The sequence below is a fragment of the Dendropsophus ebraccatus genome, chromosome 8 (genome assembly GCF_027789765.1).
Source record: "Dendropsophus ebraccatus isolate aDenEbr1 chromosome 8, aDenEbr1.pat, whole genome shotgun sequence".
In the NCBI taxonomy this organism is placed as follows: Eukaryota; Metazoa; Chordata; class Amphibia; order Anura; family Hylidae; genus Dendropsophus; species Dendropsophus ebraccatus.
The window spans coordinates 506,453-529,163 of NC_091461.1; the positions used below are offsets into that span (position 1 = coordinate 506,453).

The window sequence follows — 22,711 nt, forward strand, 5'->3', positions numbered from 1 at the left end:
CCACAGGAGAGAAGCCGGCCATTCCTACTACCACCTGTAAGGGAACATATCACACACTGACCCACCAAGAACTGATGAGGATTCACATCACAAGACTGAATCGTGAGAAGAAATTAATTGTAAAGATGATTGAGAAGATTGTGGGACCTGAACCTGATTCCTTGGGAGGATTGGTTTTTCTGGTTTTTGGTTCTCGTGATTTCAGTTTTTTACAACAGACAAGAAACAAGACCCGATAAGACGTCAACCTTTATTAAAAGTATGATGAAAAGAGCCAAATCCATATATCTGCTGAACCTACCATTGGATGGCGCTGTTCACACCAGGGCTGTCGCTTCCTGTGTGCTGGCCAGGACCATGAAATGGTGGCAGTGTTAGAGACGTGGCCCAGCGGCTGCTGATGGACCTGAAGGTCATGGTGTCCTGAAGTGAGCGAGCACCACAATCCCCAGACCTAATCCCACTGCTCAGCCAAAGGTTTAGTCTAAGTTCTGCTTCCAGTGTTCTATGACTGCTGGGAGGAGTCCGGGATGACACACCGAGACCGGCCACCACAGTCCTGACTTTTCTGAACAGTCTGGGCCACCACACTCCTGACTTTTCTGAACAGTCTGGGCCACCACAGTCCTGACTTTTCTGAGCAGTCTGGGCCACCACACTCTTGACTTTTCTGAACAGTCTGGGCCACCACACTCTTGACTTTTCTGAACAGTCTGGGCCACCACACTCTTGACTTTTCTGAACAGTCTGGGCCACCACACTCTTGACTTTTCTGAACAGTCTGGGCCACCACACTCTTGACTTTTCTGAACAGTCTGGGCCACCACACTCTTGACTTTTCTGAACAGTCTGGGCCACCACACTCTTGACTTTTCTGAACAGTCTGGGCCACCACACTCTTGACTTTTCTGAACAGTCTGGGCCACCACACTCTTGACTTTTCTGAACAGTCTGGGCCACCACACTCTTGACTTTTCTGAACAGTCTGAGCCACCACACTCCTGACTTTTCTGAACAGTCTGGGCCACCACAGTCCTGACTTTTCTGAGCAGCCAGAGCCACCAGTCCTGACTTTTCTGAGCAGTCTGGGCCACCACAGTCCTGAATTTTCTGAGCAGTCTGGGTCACCAGTCCTGATTTTTCTGAGCAGTCTGGGCCACCACAGTCCTGACTTTTCGAAGCAGTCTGAGCCACCACAGTCCTGACTTTTCTGAACAGTCTGGGCCACCACACTCCTGACTTTTCTGAACAGTCTGGGCCACCACACTCCTGACTTTTCTGAACAGTCTGGGCCACCACACTCCTGACTTTTCTGAGCAGCCGGGGCCACCACACTCCTGACTTTTCTGAGCAGCCGGGGCCACCACACTCCTGACTTTTCTGAGCAGCCGGGGCCACCCAGGTGCTGTACTACAAGCGCTGTGTGCACATACTCTACCACTACAAACCCCAGACAGTAACCGGAGATAAAGAAACCCAGCATGTCCCTTTTCTCTTCAGGTATAATATGTAAGGTTGGGCACTGCTCCGGCCCTGCTCCTCCCCCCTCAGTCCCATAAGGCAGCAGTACTTCCTGATATATCCCTCTATTCCACCATTGTAGTTTATAAAATGACATTGCCCAAAGTCTTTCAGCAGCACAAGTATACAAGGAAATGTGGGTTCACGCCTCACCAAACCGGACCAGGCCGGCATTAGGTAATCCAAAACAAAGTAGTGGAGACAGCACTTTGTCCTTTTTTGAGTTTATTAGCACTGTATGGAAAAGGCTACTATGCCAAAACGTCACACTGGTGTGTAATAAACTCAAAGCACTATACTTGGAAGTGCTATCTCCACTACTTTGTTTTGAATCCTGCTCATTAGTTATTGTTCAGACCCAAAGACAAAACTCCCAGTATCCCTGATTGAGTCCACAGGCCGATCATCCAAGGAATGAGAATTCACTACCAGTCCCAGCCTGCCGTTAAGTATGGAAACTGTATGATGGATCTCTATCAACACTATGAGCAAAGCAGGTCCCCAACATCAGTGTAAATCTGGGAAGACGATACCACTAGTAGAGATCAAAAGTCACGAGTTTAGGTACTTAGCTGTAGATCCTCTCTACTGATCGCCCCTATTCCACATGTGCATCAGGAAGAGTCACTAACCTAACAGCACAAGGCTTACTCCTCCCTGACCCCAAGGGACAAGGCTTGCTCCTCCCTGACCCCAAGGGACAAGGCTTGCTCCTCCCTGACCCCAAGGGACAAGGCTTGCTCCTTCCTGACCTGAAGGCACAAGGCTTGCTCCTCCCTGACCCCAAGGGACAAAGCTTGCTCCTCCCTAACCCCAAGGCTTGGTCCTCCCTGACCCCAAGGCACAAGGCTTGCTGCTCCCTGACCTCAAGGGACAAAGCTTGCTCCTCCCTAACCCCAAGGCTTGGTCCTCCCTGACCCCAAGGCACAAGGCTTGCTCCAACCTGACCCCAAGGGACAAGGCTTGCTCCTCCCTGACCTGAAGGCACAAGGCTTGCTCCAACCTGACCCCAAGGGGCAAGGCTTGCTCCAACCTGACCCCAAGGGGCAAGGCTTGCTCCTCCCTGACCTGAAGGCACAAGGCTTGCTCCTCCCTGACCCCAATGGACAAGGCTTGCTCCTCCCTGACCCCAAGGCCCAAGGCTTGCTCCAACCTGACCTGAAGGCACAAGGCTTGCTCCTTTCTGACCCCAAGGCTTACTCCAACCTGACCTGAAGGCACAAGGCTTGCTCCAACCTGACCCCAAGGGACAAGGCTTTCTCCTCCCTGACCTGAAGGCACAAGGCTTGCTCCTCCCTGACCTGAAGGCACAAGGCTTGCTCCTCCCTGACCTGAAGGCACAAGGCTTGCTCCTCCCTGACCTGAAGGCACAAGGCTTGCTCCTCCCTGACCTGAAGGCACAAGGCTTGCTCCTCCCTGACCTGAAGGCACAAGGCTTGCTCCTCCCTGACCTGAAGGCACAAGGCTTGCTCCTCCCTGACCTGAAGGCACAAGGCTTGCTCCTCCCTGACCTGAAGGCACAAGGCTTGCTCCTCCCTGACCTGAAGGCACAAGGCTTGCTCCTCTCTGACCTGAAGGCACAAGGCTTGCTCCTCTCTGACCTGAAGGCACAAGGCTTGCTCCTTGGTCACATGAAGGCACAAGGCTTGCTCCTCTCTGACCTTGCTCCCCCCTGACCTGATGGCACAAGGCTTGCTCCTCCCTGACCCCAAAGGACAAGACTTGCTCCTCCCTGACCTCAAGGCACAAGGCTTGCTCTTCACTGATGTTTCTTCTGATGTCTGCTGAGATCACTAGTTCTCATGTAACGTTCTCCACATGTTCTGCAGGCATAAGGTCTATCTCCAAAGTGGAGTCTTGAGTGCAGATTCAGTAGGGATTTAGTTGGGAAGCTCTTCCCGCACTGATCACACCTAAATGTTTCCCTGACTTTACCCCAATGAGTCTTCTTGTGCCCCACCAGAGAGGACTTGGTGTAGAACGTCCTCCCACACGTAGAGCAGGTTAACAGTTTATGTTTAATTGGTGCCACTTGGGTGGTATGGACAACAGCTGTGGTGAAGACGTGGGGCCTACTCTCAAGCAATTTTTCAGCTATATGAACTCCTTGATGTGTCACCAGCTCCGCCATCGACAAAAAACATTTCTTACATTCCGAACAAGAAAACTGTACGCTGATGATGTCATTGGCTCGACTGTGCGTCTCCGGGGGTTGTGTAGCTTCCTTCAGGTAAGGTTGTGCATTGCAGATGAGGTTTCCTCTACCACATAAGACTGGTTCCTTAACAGGAGGTGAATGTTGTTGGCCATGATCTCTGGTTGCATAAAGGTTGGGGGTTGTGAAGGTTTCTCCATCTTGTAAGATCAGTTCACCAAGAAGATATTGTGTGGGAACCAGTGGTGGCCTCCGTTGGTCTTTGGGGCTTTGTTCCTCCTTGAAAGACGTAAATGGATGTGGCCATGTACTAATATTTGTGGGTGTACAAGTGCTGGGGTCTGTTAGGAGACCCCCATCACATGAGACTGCTTCTTCCTTAACCACAGAAGGATTTTGTTGTATATTTTCTGTGGATGTACAAATACTGGAGATTGTCAGATTTCCCCCATATTGTTCCTGCACTGGTGGAGGATCATCTGGGCGACATTCAGGTAAACCTAGAGAAGAGTCAAGAAAATAATAAGGCGTCTTCACCCACTCTCTTATGTTTTATGGTTTTATGTCCTTAGCCTCCTCTTACCGGATGCTGTGAGGGGCGGCTGATCCTCCAACATGGCGTCCCGGTACAGATCCTTGTGTCCTTCTACATACTCCCACTCCTCCATGGAGAAATAGACGGCCACATCCTGACACCTTATAGGAACCTGACACACACAATGATCACACAGTCATCCCCCCCAGCCTGCTGCCTCCTGGATTACTCTATCATCTCCCAGCATTCCCAGCAGGGTCACCTCTCCAGTCATCCCCCCCCCCCCGTATTACTGTATAATGTCCCAGCAGTGTCACCTCTCCAGTCACCCCCCCCCCCCCTCCTGTATTACTGTATAATGTCCCAGCATTCCCAGCAGGGTCACCTCTCCAGTCATCCCCCTCCTGTATTACTGTATAATGTCCCAGCAGTGTCACCTCTCCAGTCATCCCCCCCTCCCTCCTGTATTACTGTATAATGTCCCAGCATTGTCACCTCTCCAGTCATCCCCCCCCTCCTGTATTACTGTATAATGTCCCAGCATTCCCAGCAGGGTCACCTCTCCAGTCATCCCCCTCCTGTATTACTGTATAATGTCCCAGCAGTGTCACCTCTCCAGTCATCCCCCCTCCCTCCTGTATTACTGTATAATGTCCCAGCATTGTCACCTCTCCAGTCATCCCCCCCCCTCCTGTATTACTGTATAATGTCCCAGCATTCCCAGCAGTGTCACCCCTCCAGTCATCCCCCCTCCTGTATTACGGTATAATGTCCCAGCATTCCCAGCAGTGTCACCCCTCCAGTCATCCCCCCTCCTGTATTACTGTATAATGTCCCAGCAGGGTCACCTCTCCAGTCATCCCCCCTCCTGTATTACTGTATAATGTCCCAGCAGGGTCACCTCTCCAGTCATCCCCCACCCCTCCTGTATTACTGTATAATGTCCCAGCAGGGTCACCTCTCCAGTCACCCCCCCTCCTGTATTACTGTATAATGTCCCAGCAGGGTCACCTCTCCAGTCACCCCTCCCTCCTGTATTACTGTATAATGTCCCAGCATTCCCAGCAGTGTCACCTCTCCAGTCACCCCCCCCCCTCCTGTATTACTGTATAATGTCCCAGCAGGGTCACCTCTCCAGTCATCCCCCCTCCTGTATTACTGTATAATGTCCCAGCAGGGTCACCTCTCCAGTCATCCCCCCTCCTGTATTACTGTATAATGTCCCAGCAGTGTCACCTCTCCAGTCATCCCCCCTCCTGTATTACTGTATAATGTCCCAGCAGGGTCACCTCTCCAGTCATCCCCCCCCTCCTGTATTACTGTATAATGTCCCAGCATTCCCAGCAGTGTCACCTCTCCAGTCATCCCCCCCCCACCCCTCCAGTATTACTGTATAATGTCCCAGCATTCCCAGCAGGGTCACCTCTCCAGTCACCCCCCACCCCTCCTGTATTACTGTATAATGTCCCAGCAGTGTCACCTCTCCAGTCACCCCCCCCCCTGTATTACTGTATAATGTCCCAGCAGTGTCACCTCTCCAGTCACCCCCCCTCCTGTATTACTGTATAATGTCCCAGCATTCCCAGCAGTGTCACCTCTCCAGTCATCCCCCCCTCTCCTGTATTACTGTATAATGTCCCAGCATTCCCAGCAGTGTCACCTCTCCAGTCATCCCCCCACCCCTCCTGTATTACTGTATAATGTCCCAGCATTCCCAGCAGTGTCACCTCTCCAGTCACCCCCCCCCCCCCCCTCCTGTATTACTGTATAATGTCCCAGCAGGGTCACCTCTCCAGTCATCCCCCCCCTCCTGTATTACTGTATAATGTCCCAGCATTCCCAGCAGTGTCACCTCTCCAGTCATCCCCCACCCCTCCTGTATTACTGTATAATCTCCCAGCATTCCCAGCAGGGTCACCTCTCCAGTCACCCCCCACCCCTCCTGTATTACTGTATAATGTCCCAGCAGTGTCACCTCTCCAGTCACCCCCCCCCTGTATTACTGTATAATGTCCCAGCAGTGTCACCTCTCCAGTCACCCCCCTCCTGTATTACTGTATAATGTCCCAGCATTCCCAGCAGTGTCACCTCACCAGTCATCCCCCCCTCTCCTGTATTACTGTATAATGTCCCAGCATTCCCAGCAGTGTCACCTCTCCAGTCATCCCCCCACCCCTCCTGTATTACTGTATAATGTCCCAGCATTCCCAGCAGGGTCACCTCTCCAGTCACCCCCCCCTCCTGTATTACTGTATAATGTCCCAGCAGGGTCACCTCTCCAGTCATCCCTCCCCCTGTATTACTGTATAATGTCCCAGCAGGGTCACCTCTCCAGTCCCCCCACCCCTCCTGTATTACTGTATAATGTCCCAGCATTCCCAGCAGGGTCACCTCTCCAGTCATCCCCTCCCTCCTGTATTACGGTATAATGTCCCAGCATTCCCAGCAGTGTCACCTTTCCAGTCATCCCCCCACCCCTCCTGTATTACTGTATAATGTCCCAGCATTCCCAGCAGTGTCACCTCTCCAGTCACCCCCCCCCCCCCTCCTGTATTACTGTATAATGTCCCAGCAGGGTCACCTCTCCAGTCATCCCCCCCCCCCTCCTGTATTACTGTATAATGTCCCAGCATTCCCAGCAGTGTCACCTCTCCAGTCCCCCCCTCCTCCTGTATTCCTGTATAATGTCCCAGCATTCCCAGCAGTGTCACCTCTCCAGTCATCCCCCCCTCCTGTATTACTGTATAATGTCCCAGCATTCCCAGCAGGGTCACCTCTCCAGTCATCCCCCCCCCTCCTGTATTCCTGTATAATGTCCCAGCATTCCCAGCAGTGTCACCTCTCCAGTCATCCCCCCCTCCAGTATTACTGTATAATGTCCCAGCAGTGTCACCTCTCCAGTCATCCCCCCCTCCTGTATTCCTGTATAATGTCCCAGCATTCCCAGCAGTGTCACCTCTCCAGTCAGCAGCTCCATCATCTTCTCGGTGTGATCCAGGATTTTCTGCTTATTTAGCGGCTTGTGTATTAGAGGGATGAGGAGACTGTAGTTAGTGGTCGGTTTCCCTGCAGGTTTCTTTATAATATAGTATTCCTACATACAGAGAGATAATAATAGAAGTCATAGTGCGGCCTCCCCCTCCGGGACAGAAGGATATATGGAGACGAGATCATGAACCGTCATGTACCTCTGTAGTCCTATGTGACCCATTACCCAGAATCCCTCACACCACCCCTCCTGTATTAGTAATAGAGATAGGAGGGAGGTCATGTGACCCATCCCCCAGAATCCCCCTCACCTCTCCCCCCCCCTGTATTGGTAATAGAGATAAGAGGGAGGTCATGTGACCCATCCCCCAGAATCCCCCTCACCTCCCCCCCCCCTGTATTAGTAAGAGAGATAAGAGGGAGGTCATGTGACCCATCCCCCAGAATCCCCCTCACCTCTCCCCCCCCCCCTGTATTGGTAATAGAGATAAGAGGGAGGTCATGTGACCCATCCCCCAGAATCCCCCTCACCTCCCCCCCCCCCTGTATTAGTAATAGAGATAAGAGGGAGGTCATGTGACCCATCCCACAGAATCCCCCTCACCTCTCCCCCCTCCCTCCTGTATTAGTAATAGAGATAAGAGGGAGGTCATGTGACCCATCCCCCAGAATCCCCCTCACCTCTCCCCCTCCTGTATTAGTAATAGAGATAAGAGGGAGGTCATGTGACCCATCCCCCAGAATCCCCCTCACCTCCCCCTCCTGTATTAGTAATAGAGATAAGAGGGAGGTCATGTGACCCATCCCCCAGAATCCCCCTCACCTCCCCCCCCCCTTCTGTATTAGTAATAGGGATAGGAGGGAGGTCATGTGACCCATCCCCCAGAATCCCCCTCACCTCTCCCCCCTCCTGTATTAGTAATAGAGATAAGAGGGAGGTCATGTGACCCATCCCCCAGAATCCCCCTCACCTCTCCCCCCTCCTGTATTAGTAATAGAGATAGGAGGGAGGTCATGTGACCCATCCCCCAGAATCCCCATCACCTCCCCCCCCCTCCTGTATTAGTAATAGAGATAAGAGGGAGGTCATGTGACCCATCCCCCAGAATCCCCCTCACCTCCCCCTCCTGTATTAGTAATAGAGATAAGAGGGAGGTCATGTGACCCATCCCCCAGAATCCCCCTCACCTCCCCCCCTCCTCCTGTATTATTACTAGAGATAGGAGGGAGGTCATGTGACCCATCCCCCAGAATCCCCCTCACCTCCCCCACCTCCTGTATTATTACTAGAGATAGGAGGGAGGTCATGTGACCCATCCCCCAGAATCCCCCTCACCTCCCCCCTCCTGTATTAGTAATAGAGATAAGAGGGAGGTCATGTGACCCATCCCCCAGAATACCCCTCACCTCCCCCCCCTCCTGTATTAGTAATAGAGATAAGAGGGAGGTCATGTGACCCATGCCCCAGAATCCCCCTCACCTCCCCCCCTCCTGTATTAGTAATAGAGATAAGAGGGAGGTCATGTGACCCATCCCCCAGTATCCCCCTCACCTCCCCCCTCCTGTATTAGTAATAGAGATAAGAGGGAGGTCATGTGACCCATCCCCCAGAATCCCCCTCACCTCTCCCCCTCCTGTATTAGTAATAGAGGTAAGAGGGAGGTCATGTGACCCATCCCCCAGAATCCCCCTCACCTCTCCCCCTCCTGTATTATTACTAGAGATAGGAGGGAGGTCATGTGACCCATCCCCCAGAATCCCCCTCACCTCCCCCCCCTCCTGTATTATTACTAGAGATAAGAGGGAGGTCATGTGACCCATCCCCCAGAATCCCCCTCACCTCCCCCCCTCCTGTATTATTACTAGAGATAAGAGGGAGGTCATGTGACCCATCCCCCAGAATCCCCCTCACCTCCCCCCCCTCCTGTATTAGTAATAGAGATAAGAGGGAGGTCATGTGACCCATCCCCCAGAATCCCCCTCACCTCTCCCCCCTCCTGTATTAGTAATAGAGATAAGAGGGAGGTCATGTGACCCATCCCCCAGAATCCCCCTCACCTCCCCCCCTCCTGTATTAGTAATAGAGATAAGAGGGAGGTCATGTGACCCATCCCCCAGAATCCCCCTTACCCCCCCCCCCCCCCCCTCCTGTATTAGTAATAGAGATAGGAGGGAGGTCATGTGACCCATCCCCCAGAATCCCCCTCACCTCTCCCCCCTCCTGTATTATTACTAGAGATAAGAGGGAGATCATGTGACCCATCCCCCAGAATCCCCCTCACCTCCCCCTCCTGTATTATTACTAGAGATAGGAGGGAGGTCATGTGACCCATCCCCCAGAATCCCCCTCACCTCTCCCCCCTCCTGTATTATTACTAGAGATAAGAGGGAGATCATGTGACCCATCCCCCAGAATCCCCCTCACCTCCCCCTCCTGTATTATTACTAGAGATAGGAGGGAGGTCATGTGACCCATCCCCCAGAATCCCCCTCACCTCCCCCACCTCCTGTATTAGTAATAGAGATAAGAGGGAGGTCATGTGACCCATCCCCCAGAATCCCCCTCACCTCCCCCCCTCCTGTATTAGTAATAGAGATAAGAGGGAGGTCATGTGACCCATCCCCCAGAATCCCCCTCACCTCTCCCCCCCTCCTGTATTAGTAATAGAGATAAGAGGGAGGTCATGTGACCCATCCCCCAGAATCCCCCTCACCTCCCCCCCCTCCTGTATTAGTAATAGAGATAGGAGGGAGGTCATGTGACCCATCCCCCAGAATCCCCCTCACCTCCCCCCTCCTGTATTAGTAATAGAGATAAGAGGGAGGTCATGTGACCCATCCCCCAGAATCCCCCTCACCTCCCCCCTCCTGTATTAGTAATAGAGATAAGAGGGAGGTCATGTGACCCATCCCCCAGAATCCCCCTCACCTCCCCCCTCCTGTATTAGTACCCCCAGAATCCCCCTCACCCCCCCCCTCCTGTATTAGTAATAGAGATAAGAGGGAGGTCATGTGACCCATCCCCCAGAATCCCCCTCACCTCCCCCCTCCTGTATTAGTAATAGAGATAAGGGGGAGGTCATGTGACCCATCCCCCAGAATCCCCCTCACCTCCCTCCCTCCTGTATTATTACTAGAGATAAGAGGGAGGTCATGTGACCCATCCCCCAGAATCCCCCTCACCTCCCCCCCCTCCTGTATTATTACTAGAGATAAGAGGGAGGTCATGTGACCCATCCCCCAGAATCCCCCTCACCTCCCCCCCCTCCTGTATTATTACTAGAGATAAGAGGGAGGTCATGTGACCCATCCCCCAGAATCCCCCTCACCTCTCCCCCCTCCTGTATTAGTAATAGGGATAGGAGGGAGGTCATGTGACCCATCCCCCAGAATCCCCCTCACCTCTCCGGTCAGCAGCTGGAGGATCTCCAGGGTGAGGCGCAGGATCTCCGCCATGGTCAGTCATGTAGTACAGTTGTAGATGTTAAAGTCATGAAATCTGTAATGAGAATAAGGCAAAGTGTAATATACAGATGTGTATGATGTATAGTGAGGTGTCAGGTGTCAGTAGTATCACACACCAGACTGATGGATAGATCTGTATGTATGATATGTATAGTGAGGTGTCAGTAGTATCACACACCAGACTGATGGATAGATCTGTATGTATGATGTATAGTGAGGTGTCAGGTGACGTATATAACAGATGTATAATGTCATTACCGCCTAGGAAGCAGCAGTCTCTGCACTGGGACATCATGTGATACCGGAGACGGCCGAACAGACTTCTGGGAGACGTGTGGATGTTGTCACATGACCCGGTTAGTCACGTGGTAGGAGGAAGAGGAGGAGTGAGATCTCGTGTATCAGGCGGCAGAGCTAAGAGCGACACAGTGTCCCCTCCCCCCACCCCTGTATACATCATATATACCCCCACCCCTGTATACATCATATATACCCCCATCCCTGTATACATCATATATACCCCCACCCCTGTATACATCATATATACCCCCACCCCTGTATACATCATATATATCCCCCCACCCCTGTATACATCATATATACCCCCCATCCCTGTATACATCATATATATCCCCACCCCTGTATACATCATATATACCCCCATCCCTGTATACATCATATATACCCCCATCCCTGTATACATCATATATATCCCCCCACCCCTGTATACATCATATATACCCCCCATCCCTGTATACATCATATATACCCCCCATCCCTGTATACATCATATATACCCCCCATCCCTGTATACATCATATATACCCCCATCCCTGTATACATCATATATATCCCCCCACCCCTGTATACATCATATATACCCCCCATCCCTGTATACATCATATATATCCCCACCCCTGTATACATCATATATACCCCCATCCCTGTATACATCATATATACCCCCCCCCCCCCTGTATACATCATATACCCCCCCATCCCTGTATACATCATATATACCCCCATCCCTGTATACATCATATATACCCCCACCCCTGTATACATCATATATACCCCCACCCCTGTATACATCATATATACCCCCACCCCTGTATACATCATATATACCCCCATCCCTGTATACATCATATATACCCCCACCCCTGTATACATCATATATACCCCCACCCCTGTATACATCATATATATCCCCCCACCCCTGTATACATCATATATACCCCCCATCCCTGTATACATCATATATATCCCCACCCCTGTATACATCATATATACCCCCATCCCTGTATACATCATATATACCCCCATCCCTGTATACATCATATATATCCCCCCACCCCTGTATACATCATATATACCCCCCATCCCTGTATACATCATATATACCCCCCATCCCTGTATACATCATATATACCCCCCATCCCTGTATACATCATATATACCCCCATCCCTGTATACATCATATATATCCCCCCACCCCTGTATACATCATATATACCCCCCATCCCTGTATACATCATATATATCCCCACCCCTGTATACATCATATATACCCCCATCCCTGTATACATCATATATACCCCCCCACCCCTGTATACATCATATACCCCCCCATCCCTGTATACATCATATATACCCCCATCCCTGTATACATCATATATACCCCCATCCCTGTATACATCATATATACCCCCACCCCTGTATACATCATATATCCCCCCATCCCTGTATACATCATATATCCCCCCATCCCTGTATACATCATATATACCCCCCACCCCTGTATACATCATATATACCCCCACCCCTGTATACATCATATATACCCCCATCCCTGTATACATCATATATACCCCCCCACCCCTGTATACATCATATATACCCCCACCCCTGTATACATCATATATACCCCCATCCCTGTATACATCATATATACCCCCCACCCCTGTATACATCATATATACCCCCCCACCCCTGTATACATCATATATACCCCCACCCCTGTATACATCATATATACCCCCCCACCCCTGTATACATCATATATACCCCCATCCCTGTATACATCATATATCCCCCATCCCTGTATACATCATATATACCCCCATCCCTGTATACATCATATATACCCCCACCCCTGTATACATCATATATACCCCCATACCTGTATACATCATATAACCCCCCTCATCCCTGTATACATCTGTAACCGGTTGCTTTTGATAATAGTCTGAGAAGGCTATAACCACACAGATTTATAGAAAAATAAGAGATTTATTACAGAAAACAATACTTAGCTGTAGTTACAGATGGTACAGATGCATAGATGTTTTATCCACAATGAGATGGGGAGCCCCATTGTATACTATGGTCTAATATACACCCATTTCCCTCGATGACCTCCAGGGTGCTGGGCACCTTCCATCCATGGTCCCAGCTGGGACTGACTAGAAGCTACATACCCCCGACCTGTATAGTAAGTTTGGGTGGGGGGTGATGGGCTCCTATGTCTGTGTAGACCACTGATCACCATGGATGGAAGTTATCTGATGTCTCCCCGGCCCTGTACATATTTACCAAGCACAATGGGGACCCAGTCTTACAACTACAACTACAAGGTTCTGTCAGCCATAGAACAATAGCAACAAACAACTGTATCCTCCAATGTCCACACTATTGTGCAGGTATATGGCCGGACAGCTGACATAGGTGTGACAGTATACATACACACACACACAACTACAATGACTTCTACACACATAGCCATACGAATATATATATATATATATATATATATATATATATATATATACACACAAGACATTAAAATAATACATTCCTTCTCATCACATCAATAAGACACTTTAATTTTCTGAAATGAACCCATCCGGTTACAACATCATAAATACCCCCCATCCCTGTATACATCATATATCCCCCCATCCCTGTATACATCATATATACCCCCCACCCCTGTATACATCATATATACCCCCCACCCCTGTATACATCATAAATACCCCCATCCCTGTATACATCATATATACCCCCCACCCCTGTATACATCATATATATCCCCCACCCCTGTATACATCATATATACCCCCCACCCCTGTATACATCATATATACCCCCCACCCCTGTATACATCATAAATACCCCCCATCCCTGTATACATCATATATACCCCCCCACCCCTGTATACATCATATATACCCCCCACCCCTGTATACATCATATATACCCCCCACCCCTGTATACATCATAAATACCCCCCATCCCTGTATACATCATATATACCCCCCCACCCCTGTATACATCATAAATACCCCCCATCCCTGTATACATCATATATACCCCCCATCCCTGTATACATCATATATACCCCCCACCCCTGTATACATCATATATACCCCCCACCCCTGTATACATCATATATACCCCCCCATCCCTGTATACTGCTGCTGTCTCTATGGGATAGGGATTTACATCATGTATACATCCTCTCCATGGCCACTCCGCACGTGGCCCCCCCCCACCCGCTCGTCCATTTCCCAGCTGCTGACAGCCTCTTCATCACTGCTCCCTCCTTTATTCATTAGGCAGCAGCATTTTCCATCTTCCCATAGGTTGTTGAGGAGCTGTAGGATGAGTGTATGGGCCTGTATGGCCGGGCATAGTCGCCCTCACCTCCCTCACCTGGCTAGGAGATCCTCAAGCCATGAAAAGTCTAAGAGACCTATTCCATGGAGTGATCATAGGCTGAATTGGCCCGATTATCGCCCCGTGGGAATAGAGAGAACGATCAGTCAAAGATCATATCATCAGCTGATCGTTCATTTAGGTTAAAACCTAAAATAACACTGGCCAACACATTTTCAAAAGTTCTTTGGTTCAGAAATAAAATTCTCCATTTCATAATAATTTTTATGTGCTGAATTCAAATATCACAAGGAAAATGTGAATTGTCTCTAGTTTCTATGATATCGGAGAGATCTCATGTGACTGTGAATTGTCTTTAGTTTCTATGATATCGGAGAGATCTCATGTGACTGTGAATTGTCTCTAGTTTCTATGATATCGGACTGTGAATTGTCTCTAGTTTCTATGATATCGGAGAGTTCTCATGTGACTGTGAATTGTCTTTAGTTTCTATGATATCGGACTGTGAATTGTCTCTAGTTTCTATGATATCGGAGAGTTCTTATGTGACTGTTAATTGTCTCTAGTTTCTATGATATCGGACTGTGAATTGTCTCTAGTTTCTATGATATGGGAGAGTTCTCATGTGTCTGTGAACTGTCTCTAGTTTCTATGATATCGGAGAGTTCTCATGTGACTGTGAATTGTCTTTAGTTTCTATGATATCGGAGAGTTCTCATGTGACTGTGAATTGTCTCTAGTTTCTATGATATCTCAGAATTCTCATGTGACTGTGAATTGTCTCTAGTTTCTATGATATCGGACTGTGAATTGTCTCTAGTTTCTATGATATCGGAGAGTTCTCATGTGACAGAATTGTCTCTAGTTTCTATATCGGAGAGTTCTCATGTGACTGAATTGTCTCTAGTTTCTATATTGGAGAGTTCTCATGTGACTGTGAATTGTCTCTAGTTTCTATGATATCGGAGAGTTCTCATGTGACTGTGAATTGTCTCTAGTTTCTATGATATCGGAGAGTTCTCATGTGACTGTGAATTGTCTCTAGTTTCTATGATATGGGAGAGTTCTGATGTGACTGTGAATTGTCTCTAGTATCTATGATAACGGACTGTGAATTGTCTAGTTTCTATGATATCAGTTCTCATGTGACTGTGAATTGTCTCTACTTTCTATGATATCGGAGAGTCCTCATGTGACTGAGAATTGTCTCTAGTTTCTATATCTCAGAATTCTCATGTGACTGTGAATTGTCTCTATTTTCTATGATATCGGACTGTGAATTGTCTCTAGTTTCTATGATATCGGAGAGTTCTCATGTGACTGAATTGTCTCTAGTTTCTATATCGGAGAGTTCTCATGAGACTGAGATATCATAGAAACTAGAGACAATTCACAGTCTCATGAGAACTCTCCGATATAGAAACTAGAGACAATTCAGTCACATGAGAACTCTTTGATATCATAGAAACTAGAGACAATTCACAGTCACATGAGAACTCTCCGATATCATAGAAACTAGAGACAATTCACAGTCCGATATCATAGAAACTAGAGACAATTCACAGTCACATAAGAACTCTCCAATATCATAGAAACTAGAGACAATTCACAGTCCGATATCATAGAAACTAGAAACAATTCACAGTCACATAAGAACTCTCCAATATCATAGAAACTAGAGACAATTCACATTCTCATGAGAACTCTCCGATATCATAGAAACTAGAGACAATTCACAGAGTTCTCATGTGACTGTGAATTGTCTCTAGTTTCTATGATATCAGAGAGTTCTCATGAGAATGTGAATTGTCTCTAGTTTCTATGATATCGGAGAGTTCTCATGTGACTGTGAATTTTCTCTCGTTTCTATGATATCGGACTGTGAATTGTCTCTAGTTTCTATGATATCGGAGAGTTCTCATGTGACTGAATTGTCACGTTTCTATGATATCGGAGAGTTCTCATGTGACTGTGAATTGTCTCTAGTTTCTATAATATCGGAGAGTTCTCATGTGACTGTGAATTGTCTCTAGTTTCTATGATATCGGAGAGTTCTCATGTGACTGTGAATTGTCTCTAGTTTCTATAATATTGGAGAGTTCTCATGTGACTGAATTGTCTCTAGTTTCTATGATATCACAGAGTTCTCATGTGACTGTAAATTGTCTCTAGTTTCTATGATATCGGAGAGTACTCATGTGACTGTGAATTGTCTCTAGTTTCTATAATATCGGAGAGTTCTCATGTGACTGAATTGTCTCTAGTTTCTATATCTCAGAATTCTCATGTGACTGTGAACTGTCTCTAGTTTCTATGATATCGGAGAGTTCTCATGTGACTGTGAATTGTCTCTAGTTTCTATGATATCGGAGAGTTCTCATGTGACTGTGAATTGTCTCTAGTTTCTATGATATCGGAGTTCTCATGTGACTGTGAATTGTCTCTAGTTTCTATGATATGAGAGAGTTCTCATGTGACTGAATTGTCTCTAGTTTCTATGATATGGGAGAGTTCTCATGTGACTGTGAATTTTCTCTCGTTTCTATGATATCGGACTGTGAATTGTCTCTAGTTTCTATGATATCGGAGAGTTCTCATGTGACTGTGAATTGTCTCTAGTTTTTATGATATCAGAGAGTTCTCATGTGACTGAATTGTCTCTAGTTTCTATGATATCGGACTGTGAATTGTCTAGTTTCTATGATATCGGAGAGTTCTCATGTGACTGAATTGTCTCGTTTCTATGATATGGGAGAGTTCTCATGTGACTGTGAATTGTCTCTAGTTTCTATAATATCGGAGAGTTCTCATGTGACTGTGAATTGTCTCTAGTTTCTATGATATGGGAGAGTTCACATGTAACTGGGAATTGTCTCTAGTTTCTATGATATCTCACAGTTCTCATGTGACTGAATTGTCTCTAGTTTCTATGATATCGGAGAGTTCTCATGTGACTGTGAATTGTCTCTAGTTTCTATGATATGGGAGAGTTCACATGTAACTGGGAATTGTCTGTAGTTTCTATGATATCGGACTGTGAATTGTCTCTAGTTTCTATGATATCTCACAGTTCTCATGTGACTGTGAATTGTCTCGTTTCTATATCGGAGAGTTCTCATGTGACTGAATTGTCTCTAGTTTCTATGATATCGGAGTTCTCATGTGACTGTGAATTGTCTCTAGTTTCTATATCTCAGAATTCTCATGTGACTGTGAATTGTCTTTAGTTTCTATGATATCGGACTGTGAATTGTCTCTAGTTTCTATGATATGGGAGAGTTCTCATGTGACTGAATTGTCTCTAGTTTCTATGATATTGGACTTTGAATTGTCTCTAGTTTCTATGATATTGGAGAGTTTTCATGTGACTGAATTGTCTCTAGTTTCTATGATATCGGAGAGTTCTCATGAGACTGTGAATTGTCTCTAGTTTATATATCTCAGAATTCTCATGTGACTGAATTGTCACTAGTTTCTATGATATCGGACTGTGAATTGTCTCTAGTTCCTATGATATGGGAGAGTTCTCATGTGACTGAATTGTCTCTAGTTTTTATGATATGGGAGAGTTCTCATGTGACTGAATTGTCTAGTTTCTTTGATATCGGAGAGTTCTCATGTGACTGTGAATTGTCTCTAGTTTCTATGATATTGGAGAGTTCTCATGAGACTGTGAATTGTCTCTAGGTTCTATGATATCTCAGAGTTCTCATGTGACTGAATTGTCTTTAGTTTCTATGATATCGGACTGTGAATTGTCTAGTTTCTATGATATCGGAGAGTTCTCATGTGACTGAATTGTCTCTAGTTTCTATGATATGGGAGAGTTCTCATGTGACTGAGAATTGTCTCTAGTTTCTATGATATCTCAGAATTCTCATGTGACTGTGAATTGTCTCTAGTTTCTATGATATCGGACTGTGAATTGTCTCTAGTTTCTATGATATCGGAGAGTTCTCATGTGACTGAATTGTCTCTAGTTTCTATATCGGAGAGTTCTCATGAGACTCAGATATCATAGAAACTAGAGACAATTCACAGTCTCATGAGAACTCTCCGATATCATAGAAACTAGAGACAATTCACAGTCCGATATCATAGAAACTAGAGACAATTCACAGTCACATAAGAACTTTCCGATATCATAGAAACTAGAGACAATTCACATTCTCATGAGAACTCTCCGATATCATAGAAACTAGAGACAATTCACAGTCACATGAGAACTCTGAGATATCATAGAAACTAGAGACAATTCACAGAGTTCTCATGTGACTGTGAATTTTCTCTCGTTTCTATGATATCGGACTGTGAATTGTCTCTAGTTTCTATGATATGGGAGAGTTCTCATGTGACTGTGAATTGTCTCTAGTTTCTATGATATCGGAGAGTTCTGATGTGACTGTGAATTGTCTCTAGTTTCTATGATATCAGTTCTCATGTGACTGTGAATTGTCTCTACTTTCTATGATATCGGAGAGTCCTCATGTGACTGTGAATTGTCTCTAGTTTCTATGATATCGGAGAGTTCTCATGTGACTGAATTGTCTCTAGTTTCTATATCGGAGAGTTCTCATGAGACTGAGATATCATAGAAACTAGAGACAATTCACAGTCTCATGAGAACTCTCCGATATAAAAACTAGAGACAATTAAGTCACATGAGAACTCTCCGATATCATAGAAACTAGAGACAATTCACAGTCACATGAGAACTCTCCGATATCATAGAAACTAGAGACAATTCACAGTCCGATATCATAGAAACTAGAGACAATTCACAGTCACATAAGAACTCTCCAATATCATAGAAACTAGAGACAATTCACAGTCCGATATCATAGAAACTAGAAACAATTCACAGTCACATAAGAACTCTCCGATATCATAGAAACTAGAGACAATTCACAGTCACATGAGAACTCTGAGATATCATAGAAACTAGAGACAATTCACAGAGTTCTCATGTGACTGTGAATTGTCTCTAGTTTCTATGATATCGGAGAGTTCTCATGTGACTGTGAATTGTCTCTAGTTTCTATGATATCGGAGAGTTCTCATGTGACTGTGAATTTTCTCTCGTTTCTATGATATCGGACTGTGAATTGTCTCTAGTTTCTATGATATCGGAGAGTTCTCATGTGACTGAATTGTCACGTTTCTATGATATCGGAGAGTTCTCATGTGACTGTGAATTGTCTCTAGTTTCTATAATATCGGAGCGTTCTCATGTGACTGTGAATTGTCTCTAGTTTCTATGATATCGGAGAGTTCTCATGTGACTGTGAATTGTCTCTAGTTTCTATAATATTGGAGAGTTCTCATGTGACTGAATTGTCTCTAGTTTCTATGATATCACAGAGTTCTCATGTGACTGTAAATTGTCTCTAGTTTCTATGATATCGGAGAGTTCTCATGTGACTGTGAATTGTCTCTAGTTTCTATGATATCAGAGAGTTCTCATGTGACTGAATTGTCTCTAGTTTCTATGATATCACAGAGTTCTCATGTGACTGTGAATTGTCTCTAGTTTCTATAATATCGGAGAGTTCTCATGTGACTGTGAATTGTCTCTAGTTTCTATAATATTGGAGAGTTCTCATGTGACTGAATTGTCTCTAGTTTCTATGATATCACAGAGTTCTCATGTGACTGTAAATTGTCTCTAGTTTCTATGATATCGGAGAGTACTCATGTGACTGTGAATTGTCTCTAGTTTCTATGATACCAGAGAGTTCTCATGTGACTTAATTGTCTCTAGTTTCTATGATATCACAGAGTTCTCATGTGACTGAATTGTCTCTAGTTTCTATAATATCGGAGAGTTCTCATGTGACTGAATTGTCTCTAGTTTCTATATCTCAGAATTCTCATGTGACTGTGAACTGTCTCTAGTTTCTATGATATCGAAGAGTTCTCATGTGACTGTGAATTGTCTCTAGTTTCTATGATATCGGAGAGTTCTCATGTGACTGTGAATTGTCTCTAGTTTCTATGATATCGGAGTTTTCATGTGACTGTGAATTGTCTCTAGTTTCTATGATATGAGAGAGTTCTCATGTGACTGAATTGTCTCTAGTTTCTATGATATGGGAGAGTTCTCATGTGACTGTGAATTTTCTCTCGTTTCTATGATATCGGAGAGTTCTCATGTGACTGTGAATTGTCTCTAGTTTCTATGATATCGGAGAGTTCTCATGTGACTGTGAATTGTCTCTAGTTTCTATGATATCGGAGAGTTCTTATGTGACTGTGAATTGTCTCTAGTTTCTATGATATCGGAGAGTTCTCATGTGACTGTGAATTGTCTCTAGTTTTTATGATATCAGAGAGTTCTCATGTGACTGAATTGTCTCTAGTTTCTATGATATCGGACTGTGAATTGTCTAGTTTCTATGATATCGGAGAGTTCTCATGTGACTGAATTGTCTCGTTTCTATGATATGGGAGAGTTCTCATGTGACTGTGAATTGTCTCTAGTTTCTATAATATCGGAGAGTTCTCATGTGACTGTGAATTGTCTCTAGTTTCTATGATATGGGAGAGTTCACATGTAACTGGGAATTGTCTCTAGTTTCTATGATATCTCACAGTTCTCATGTGACTGAATTGTCTCTAGTTTCTATGATATCGGACTGTGAATTGTCTAGTTTCTATGATATCGGAGAGTTCTCATGTGACTGAATTGTCTCTAGTTTCTATGATATCGGACTGTGAATTGTCTAGTTTCTATAATATCGGAGAGTTTTCATGTGACTGTGAATTGTCTCTAGTTTCTATGATATGGGAGAGTTCACATGTAACTGGGAATTGTCTCTAGTTTCTATGATATCTCACAGTTCTCATGTGACTGAATTGTCTCTAGTTTCTATGATATCGGAGAGTTCTCATGTGACTGTGAATTGTCTCTAGTTTCTATGATATGGGAGAGTTCACATGTAACTGGGAATTGTCTGTAGTTTCTATGATATCGGACTGTGAATTGTCTCTAGTTTCTATGATATCTCACAGTTCTCATGTGACTGTGAATTGTCTCGTTTCTATTTTGGAGAGTTCTCATGTGACTGAATTGTCTCTAGTTTCTATGATATCGGAGTTCTCATGTGACTGTGAATTGTCTCTAGTTTCTATATCTCAGAATTCTCATGTGACTGTGAATTGTCTTTAGTTTCTATGATATCGGACTGTGAATTGTCTCTAGTTTCTATGATATGGGAGAGTTCTCATGTGACTGAATTGTCTCTAGTTTCTATGATATCGGAGAGTTCTCATGTGACTGAATTGTCTTTAGTTTCTATGATATTGGACTTTGAATTGTCTCTAGTTTCTATGATATTGGAGAGTTTTCATGTGACTGAATTGTCTCTAGTTTCTATGATATCGGAGAGTTCTCATGAGACTGTGAATTGTCTCTAGTTTATATATCTCAGAATTCTCATGTGACTGAATTGTCACTAGTTTCTATGATATCGGACTGTGAATTGTCTCTAGTTCCTATGATATGGGAGAGTTCTCATGTGACTGAATTGTCTCTAGTTTTTATGATATGGGAGAGTTCTCATGTGACTGAATTGTCTAGTTTCTTTGATATCGGAGAGTTCTCATGTGACTGTGAATTGTCTCTAGTTTCTATGATATTGGAGAGTTCTCATGAGACTGTGAATTGTCTCTAGGTTCTATGATATCTCAGAGTTCTCATGTGACTGAATTGTCTTTAGTTTCTATGATATCGGACTGTGAATTGTCTAGTTTCTATGATATCGGAGAGTTCTCATGTGACTGAATTGTCTCTAGTTTCTATGATATGGGAGAGTTCTCATGTGACTGAGAATTGTCTCTAGTTTCTATGATATCTCAGAATTCTCATGTGACTGTGAATTGTCTCTAGTTTCTATGATATCGGACTGTGAATTGTCTCTAGTTTCTATGATATCGGAGAGTTCTCATGTGACTGAATTGTCTCTAGTTTCTATATCGGAGAGTTCTCATGAGACTGAGATATCATAGAAACTAGAGACAATTCACAGTCTCATGAGAACTCTCCGATATCATAGAAACTAGAGACAATTCACAGTCCGATATCATAGAAACTAGAAACTAGAGACAATTCACAGTCACATAAGAACTTTCCGATATCATAGAAACTAGAGACAATTCACATTCTCATGAGAACTCTCCGATATCATAGAAACTAGAGACAATTCACAGTCACATGAGAACTCTGAGATATCATAGAAACTAGAGACAATTCACAGAGTTCTCATGTGACTGTGAATTTTCTCTCGTTTCTATGATATCGGACTGTGAATTGTCTCTAGTTTCTATGATATGGGAGAGTTCTCATGTGACTGTGAATTGTCTCTAGT

The 22,711-nt window shown here is 45.5% G+C and overlaps 1 protein-coding gene across 1 annotated transcript; it reads right to left on the reverse strand.

The window, feature by feature from the left end:
• Positions 1–236: 236 nt before the first annotated feature.
• On the reverse strand, positions 237–11,022 carry LOC138798928 (oocyte zinc finger protein XlCOF8.4-like). The gene is made up of 5 exons (XM_069979551.1): positions 10,923–11,022; positions 10,602–10,698; positions 7,168–7,305; positions 4,260–4,383; positions 237–4,176 (listed from the first exon to the last, which is right to left on the reverse strand). The coding sequence occupies exons 2-5, from the start codon at positions 10,653–10,655 to the stop codon at positions 3,281–3,283; spliced, it is 1,212 nt and encodes a 403-aa protein (XP_069835652.1). The 5' UTR covers positions 10,656–10,698; positions 10,923–11,022; the 3' UTR covers positions 237–3,280.
• Positions 11,023–22,711: the final 11,689 nt, after the last annotated feature.

Bases quoted from the DNA above. Each gene is read 5' to 3' on its own strand.
- LOC138798928 (XM_069979551.1), bottom strand. From the start codon at position 10,655: ATGGCGGAGATCCTGCGCCTCACCCTGGAGATCCTCCAGCTGCTGACC. The intron at 7,306-10,601 runs GTGAGGGGGATT...CTCTGTATGTAG, and splicing joins TCCAGCTGCTGACCGGAGAG to GAATACTATATTATAAAGAA. The intron at 4,384-7,167 runs GTGACACTGCTG...TGTGTGTGTCAG, and splicing joins TGGAGCTGCTGACTGGAGAG to GTTCCTATAAGGTGTCAGGA.